The sequence below is a fragment of the Mandrillus leucophaeus genome, unplaced genomic scaffold (genome assembly GCF_000951045.1).
Source record: "Mandrillus leucophaeus isolate KB7577 unplaced genomic scaffold, Mleu.le_1.0 Scaffold379, whole genome shotgun sequence".
Classification (NCBI taxonomy): domain Eukaryota; kingdom Metazoa; phylum Chordata; class Mammalia; order Primates; family Cercopithecidae; genus Mandrillus; species Mandrillus leucophaeus.
The window spans coordinates 693,596-701,346 of NW_012104020.1; the positions used below are offsets into that span (position 1 = coordinate 693,596).

Here is a 7,751-nt window from a genome sequence, read left to right on the forward strand (position 1 = left end):
GCGCCCGGCTCTCTAGGATAATTTTTATCTTTGCCTGTATGTGCTGCTTGACCTTGTAAAAGTATGTATACTTTTTAGATTAGTGGTAGAAACTTAGCTGTAGAATCATTTAGTTTGCAATTGGATTGGGCATTAGAGAATCATGAAATTTTTCTCATTTTACAGGTAAAATCACTGATGTCTCAATTTGTGACTGTAATTTCCTAAGGGTTGCAAAGCTGAGTAGATTAGAGCTAGAACTAAATCTAGATCTTTTGTCTTCTTGGTAACTGATAATGACAGATTTATTCCATTGATTCCATGACATATGGACGAATAAAAGTTGCTTAAGGCCAGGCAAGGTGGCTCACACCTGTAATCCCAGCACTTTGAGAGGCCTAGGCGGGTGGATCACTTGAGGTTGAGAGTTCTGAGACCAGCCTGGCCAATATGGTGAAACCTTGTCTCCACTGAAAATATGAAAATTAGCTGGGCTTTGTTGTGGGCATCTGTAATCCCAGCTACTTGTGAGGCTGAGGGAGGAGAATCGCTTGAGCCTGGAAGGTGGAGGTTGCAGTGAGCTGAGACTGTGCCACTGCACCCCAGCTTGGGTGACAGTGAAACTCTGTCTCAAAAAAAAAAAAAAAACAGAAGCTGCTTAAGACTCTTTATGCTTTTGAGCTGTGGTCCTTGATAATCCTTGATTATGGATAATAACTTTGAAGTTAAAACATTTTATAATAAATTTTTGGCACTGGTATTGGTTCTAGCTGTTGTAGAAGAAAGTTAGTATTTTCTTATACATGTATGAACGAGGCAGTACATATTAAACTATATAATAGAGTCATTGTGAGTTAATGGGTTATCATTTTTTAACATCAGGATAAGATCTGAGAGATACCCACAAGCTAGTAAATAAGTGAATGCCATAGTTGGAATTTCAACTTAAGTTTTTCTCAAATTTAAGATACCTCTCCATTTAAAAAAAATCAAATGTAAGAAAAATAGATTCACTTCGTGTTATGCTCTAAAATATATAGTAAGAATTAAGGGCTTGGAAGTTCAGCACTTTAATTTCTATTTTAATTTTTGAATGATTAAGTATATATTTAATGCTAATTAGACAATCTTATATAAATACCTGTTTTCTTAGTTTAATAGACCGTTGCTATTTCAGAAAAGTAAATTTGGGATCATTGATATTACATTATCCATATATTTCAGTTTTTATTTTATATTTGGGAAAACTATGCTAAAGTTTGTAAATGATATGAATACATCTTTATGTATTTACTTATTTTGAATAAGTCTTTTTCAAAAAGTTTGGAGAATAAGGTTCTTTATTTTTTTTTGTTTTTATGTTAAGTATGGATACTCAGAAATCTTATGTATGATAAAGAGATTGTTTGCTAATTACAATGTATTTTTAAAAACCATTGTTTCTACCAATAAACAGAAACTAAAATATAAACTGTGTGCTCCAGTGAACTAATTTTCTTTTCTTTTTGCTGCTATTTGTCTTCTCTTTTAGAAAAGTATTACTATATGTTTATTTGAATTCTGTGGTTTTTTGTTTTCTAATTTGAATATTAATTCTCATTATCCCAATTGTGTGATTACCCCAGCACTTAATTATTTTGATTTCTCCTTGTCTATTTTATGAATTCTTGTTTTATTTTTTTTGTTTTAAACATAATCTAATGAGGGAAAGTTAAGTAATTTTCTGTATTCCCTAAACCTAGAGATATCAAAGCAGGAAATATCCTTCTGACAGAACCAGGCCAGGTGAAACTTGCTGACTTTGGATCTGCTTCCATGGCATCACCTGCCAATTCCTTTGTGGGAACGCCATATTGGTAAGAATAGTTAAAGCAGTCAGCAGCCGTTTTAAGTGTCTATCTGTGTTTAACATGAAATACGAATGAAGTGGAAGGTAAAGTACTGTCAGGAATGTTAAACTCGGCCAGATGCAATGGCTCACACCTGTAATCCCAGAACTTTGGGAGGCCGAGGCAGACAGATCGCTTAAGGTCAGGAGTTTGGGACCAGCCTGGCCAAAATGGTGAAACCCTGTCTCTACCAAAAAATACAAAAATTAGCCGGGCGTGGTGATGCATGCCTGTAGTCCCAGCTACTTGACAGGCTGAAGTGGGAGAATCACTTGAACCCAGGAGGCAGAGGTTGCAGTGAGCCGAGATTGTGCCACTGTACTCCAGCCTGGGCGACAGAGTGAGACCCTGTCTCTCAAAAAAATAAAAAAAGATTAAAAATTTAAAAAAAGAATATAGGACACTAATTGAAGACATGAATTAGTGCTTCATTTACAAATAAGATACCCATAAGATTGAAAATTGTGTGATTGAGTTGTAAGCTGCCCTGGCCACTTTTATCATGGAATACCATTTTTATTTGAAAGAAAGACACAAACTATGATTATTCAGTCTTCGGTCTTGGTGATTGTGGCAGATAATTTTTTTTAATAAATGACATGAGCTTATAACTTCAAGGAAAACAACTGACAATACTTGTTGCCAATAGTAAAATTCGATCTTTTAAGCAAAAATAGACTTTTTTTTTTTTTTTTTTGAGACGGAGTCTCACTCTCTCGCCCAGGCAGGCTGGAGTGCAGTGGCGTGATCTTGGCTCACTGCAACCTCCGCCTCTTGGGTTCAAGCGATTCTCCTGGCTCAGCCTCTTGAGTAGCTGGGATTACAGGTGCCAGCCACCATGGCCAGCTAATTTTTGTATTTTTGGTAGAGATGGGGTTTCACCATGTTGCTCAGGCTTCTCAAACTCCTGACCTCGTGATCCGCCTGCCTCAGCCTCCCAAAGTGCTGGGATTACAGGTGTGAACCACTGCGCCTGGCCAAAAATTAGACTTTTGTAATAGGATCCTGAGACCAAAATATTTGAGAACCACTGTCCTAAAGGATATGAAGTATTGTAATCTGCAAACTGGAGCAGATGCAAAATATAATTGTGCCTTGGGAGCTTCTTTTTTTTGGGGTAGCTGTTACATGATAATGACAGGATAGTGAGAATAAATCTCACACTGTATATGCATTGCTAAATATTTACCTTACAACCTGTAATGCACTTAGTTCCCATTATAAAAATTCTTATGTCCAGATATATTGACTAGAATTCAAACTAGTGATCTCCAGGTAGATGACTTACATTCTCAAAGAATAGTATACTTTTTAAAAAAATCTTTAAATTTAAATGAACATTTTGTTCTAGGATGGCCCCAGAAGTAATTTTAGCCATGGATGAAGGACAGTATGATGGCAAAGTAGATGTGTGGTCTCTTGGAATAACATGTATTGAACTAGGTAAGCACTGTTCTTCATTACTATGGATTAAGGTTTGATCAATATTTTACATCAGTTTCTGTACCGATCTATAAAAATTAGAGATTTTTATCTTAAATGTCACTTTATAAGGGGGGGCAATATATTTAGTAAGGTTTTCACTTTGGTTATTTGGTAATTTTTATTTATATTAGGGTTAGCTGTATTATATTTGCTCTGTTCCATTATATCCAAAATAATTTTCCACTGTGGTTTTAATTATGTTTGAGGAATCTATGTCTAACATTAATGAGTATTTGTTAAACACCTAGAATATGTTTATGATTACCGGATTTACCAGCTGTAGAAGATCTGTAAAGCATTCATAACTAGCTGGGGTAGTTACTACTGTTTTTTTGTTTGTTTGTTTGTTTGTTTTTACTTTGAATTAGGAATGAAATTAGATGTCAGACTGTCATACCTACATACCATTTTGTAACAGTTTGATATATATATATATATTATTTATAAGATGGTACGTCCGACTTCATTCAACAGGGGCCATGATGATGGGTATATGGATCACTGTAGCAGGGTCTTGCAGTGAAGGAGAGAGATTGGATTCAATTTCCTGTAGCAGTTTGATTTTAAGCACACATTTTGTTCAGTTGCTCATAAATGGAATGTGCTAAAAACAGTGGACCGTCATAACTTATGTGAGCCAATAAACTGTCACTGCAATTGAAGATGCTGGCCATCTTGTTGCTCTGGATTTCCCAATGGAGGTCTACCAGCCCAATAGTCTTTTCCTTTTCCTTTTTATCTTCTTTTAGAGCATTGCATTAAACTTTACTTATTTATTTGTTTATTTATTTACTTACTTACTTATTTATTTTTGAGACATGGTCTTGCTCTGTCACCCAGGCTGGAGTACAGTGGTGCAGTATCAGCTCACTCTAACCTCTGCTTCCTGGAATCAAGCAGTCCTCCCACCTCAGCCTCCCACATAGCTGGGACTGCAGGCACACACCACCACACCAGGCTAATTTTTGTATTTTTAGCAGAGACAGGGTTTCGCCATGTTGTCCAGGCTGGTCTCAAACTCCTGGGCTCAAGCTATCCTCCTGCCTCAGCCTCCCACAGTGGGGGGATTTCAAGCATGAGCCACAGCGCTCATCTAAGCCATTCTGAAAGGAGTGACTGAGGATGGAAAATAATACATTAAAAGTAAAATCTATTGGTAATTTTGATTAATCATTATCTACTCAAGTTTGTCAGTTTTCGAAAACAAGTATAGGGAAAATGAGGTAAAATGAAGGTAAAATCTTGCTTGTTATTACACAGTAGATTAAAGTTATGATTTCTATTACAACCAGACTACCTTGCAGTCCAGTTTTTTTTTCCTAAAACATAATCTTTAAGTATTTTCACTTTTGTTGGAATTCCTATGTTAACTACTCCCTTCAAGCTCCACATCCTGCTCTTTGTCTTATAGTTTAATAGCATCAACAAACAGAGATTTGGAGATGACCATAATGTCATACTTGTGATTTCTTTGTCTTAATTTGAAGTTTGCAAAACTATTTCTCCATTTGAAAGTACCTTTAAGTGTCCTAAACTCTAATCTCTATTCTTTTACGTATGATTCTTTTTCCTACCCATAGATCCTAATTAATTTCTTAAGAATCCTGGATACACATGTAGAGAAGCTGGTTAATGTACTCTTTGCCCATGGGATCCTTTTACTTTCTTAATGCTGGCTCATGCATACCTGTGCCCCTCAGTGATAGTGAAATTGCATTAATGGACCTGTTAGATTTCATTGATATATTTTATTTGATTAGAAGGGATTTGTTGGCTCATTGTTCTGCTTAGAACAAAATATACCTAAATTTTGTAGTTTCCGTGAAATGGCTTCTTATTTCTAGCTTTTTATTCTACTTCATAAAACAGAGTTCCTTCACAATAGAAGTTTTTATACTTAAAATAAAGCAACTTTAGATGTGACTACCTTTAAATAATTTTACATGGGTGAAATATTTGAAATAATTTCTTAGAATTTTAGGCATTCATTTGGTATCTTCACTTTTATAATCTTTCATAATAACGTTAAGCATTTTACTTACAAATGTTTTGAATGTTTTGAAGTGCTAAGTCAGGAACTATATTTTAAGCCTGATTATGGTTATAGGTGAAAGGTCTAAAGTAGCACAGGCTAGGAAAACTTTTTGTGATGAAGGAAGTGTTCTGTATGTATGGCTTTTCAGCTAAGGGAGTGAATTTTCTAAAATTTTGTTTAAATACATTTGCATTTAAATAGTCACATGTGGCCAGTTAGCTACCCTGTTAGATAACACAGGTCTAGAGGTATGATTTTCGGTTTTTTTTTCTTTTCTTTCTTATTTTGGGGGCAGGGTGATAGAGTCTCGCTTTGTTGTCCAGGCTGGAGTGCAGTGGCACAATCTTGGCTCACTGTAACCTCCACCTCCTGGGTTCAAGGGATTCTCCTGCCTCAGCCTCCCGAGTAGCTGGGATTACAGGTGCCTGCCACCAAGCCCAGCTATTTTTTTATTTTTAGTAGAGATGGGTTTTCACCATGTTGGCCAGGCTGGTCTCCAGCTCCTCACCTCAGGTGATCCACCCACCTCAGCCTCCCAAAGTGCTGGGTTTAACAGACAGTGAGGTATGATTCTCAATGCAAATCAGATTCAGTCTTGGGACACATACTTATTATAATATGCTTTTCTATGTTGGAAGAGTTAAGGACAGCAAATTAAAACAAACTATTTTCTTACAGTATACGTAATAGAAAAAATTTACATCAACCATACCATTATTGGTCTTGATAAACATAGTTGTGAATAGATAGACATGACTCTTTCATGCTTTAGTGTCACAAAGGTTGAAATTACTTGGTTATGTCTTAATACTAAGAAATCTTATAATACATAATTTTTCATGAGTGGGTTTGGTTACATGTTTCTTTATAGTTCATCTGATGAAAATTCTTAGTTTCTTGTTATTTGAGCTGCATGATTATATAATCTTTGTAAAAATGTAATTTATCATTTTAAATTACATAATATGTTTAGGGTATAAAATTATAGAAATACAAAAGGAGTGAAAAGAAAATATTCATAGTTCTACTGTCAGCTAGGTACAGTGGCTTTACATCTGTAATCCTAGCACTTTGGGAGGCCAAGGCGGAAGGATTGCTTAAAGCCAGGAGTTTGAGACCAGCCTGGACAGTATAACAAGACCTTATCTCCACCAAAAACAAGACAAATTAGCTAGGCATGGTAGCCTCACACCTGTAGTCCCAGCTACTCGGGAGGCTGAGGTGGGAGGATCCCCTTTAGCCCAGGAGTTTGAGGCTGCAGTGAGCTATAATTATGCTACTACACTTCAGCCTGGGTGATAGAGTGAGACCCTTTCTAAACAAACAAACTAATTAAATTAAAATAATACAGGAAACAAAAGTACACAAAGTCATTTTTCCCATTGAGAGGAATAAATGAAAATATTAAATTTGAACCCATTTATCTCACCCTTTGGTGATTACTCTTCTGTATAAGTATATATAATTTGAACTCTTTCTCTGGAAATTTTATTATTGGACATTGTTTCTGAGATTTACTTTCTAGACCGTTCAGTGCTTCTGTCTCAGTTTCATCTAATTTCCTTTTGAATTTTGGAGGTATTAATTTTACAGAAGCAGTTCAAATTTATGGGTAGAGACAGTTTAGAAACATGCACAAGATAATAAGAAATAGTATCTCTAACTTAAAATAAATTTGGTTTAAAATTAAGTGGTAGCTCATGCCTCTAATTGCAGCACTTTAGGAGGCCACGGTGGAAAGATCACTTGAGCTCAGGAGTTGGAGGCCAGCCTGGGCAACATGGAGAAACCCCGTCTCTACAAAAAAATACAAAAAAATTAGTTGGGCATGGTGGCATGCGCCTGTAGTCCCAGCTGCTTGAGGGGCTGAGGTGAGAGGATCACTTGAGCCCAGGAAGTCAAGGTTGCAGTGAGCTAAGATTGTGCCACTGCACTCCAGCCTGTGTGACAGACCAAGCCTTTATCTCAAAAAAAGGAAGAAGTTTAGTAGTAGCTTATAAAAATTTGAGACAAAATATTTGGCCGGGTGCAGTGGCTTATGCCTGTAATCCCAGCACTTTGGGAGGCCAAGGTGGGCAAATCACTTGAGGTCAGGAGCTTTAGACCAGCCTGGCCAACATGGTGAAACCTCATCTATACTAAAACCGCAAAAATTAGCTGGGCATGGTGGTGCATCCCGGTAATCCCAGCTACTTGGGAGACTGAGGCAGGAGAATCTCTTGAACCGCAGAGGCAGAGGCTGCAGTGAGCTGAGATCTTGCCGCTTCACTTTGATCTGGGTGACAGAGTGAGACTCTGACTCAAGAAAAAAAAAGTTATTTGAATTTATGAGAGTCTAATACATAAATTCGGTGAATCTCTTC

General features: G+C 36.7%; 1 protein-coding gene across 1 annotated transcript in view; it reads left to right on the forward strand.

Annotated features, from left to right (window-relative positions):
* The window catches only part of TAOK1 (TAO kinase 1), an 84,182-nt gene that overhangs the window by 7,838 nt on the left and 68,593 nt on the right, over positions 1-7,751 (forward strand). The window contains exons 3-4 of the mRNA XM_011990365.1: positions 1,722-1,835; positions 3,220-3,311. Of these exons, the coding sequence (XP_011845755.1) occupies positions 1,722-1,835; positions 3,220-3,311 (206 nt within the window). The remainder of the gene's footprint in view (positions 1-1,721; positions 1,836-3,219; positions 3,312-7,751) is intronic.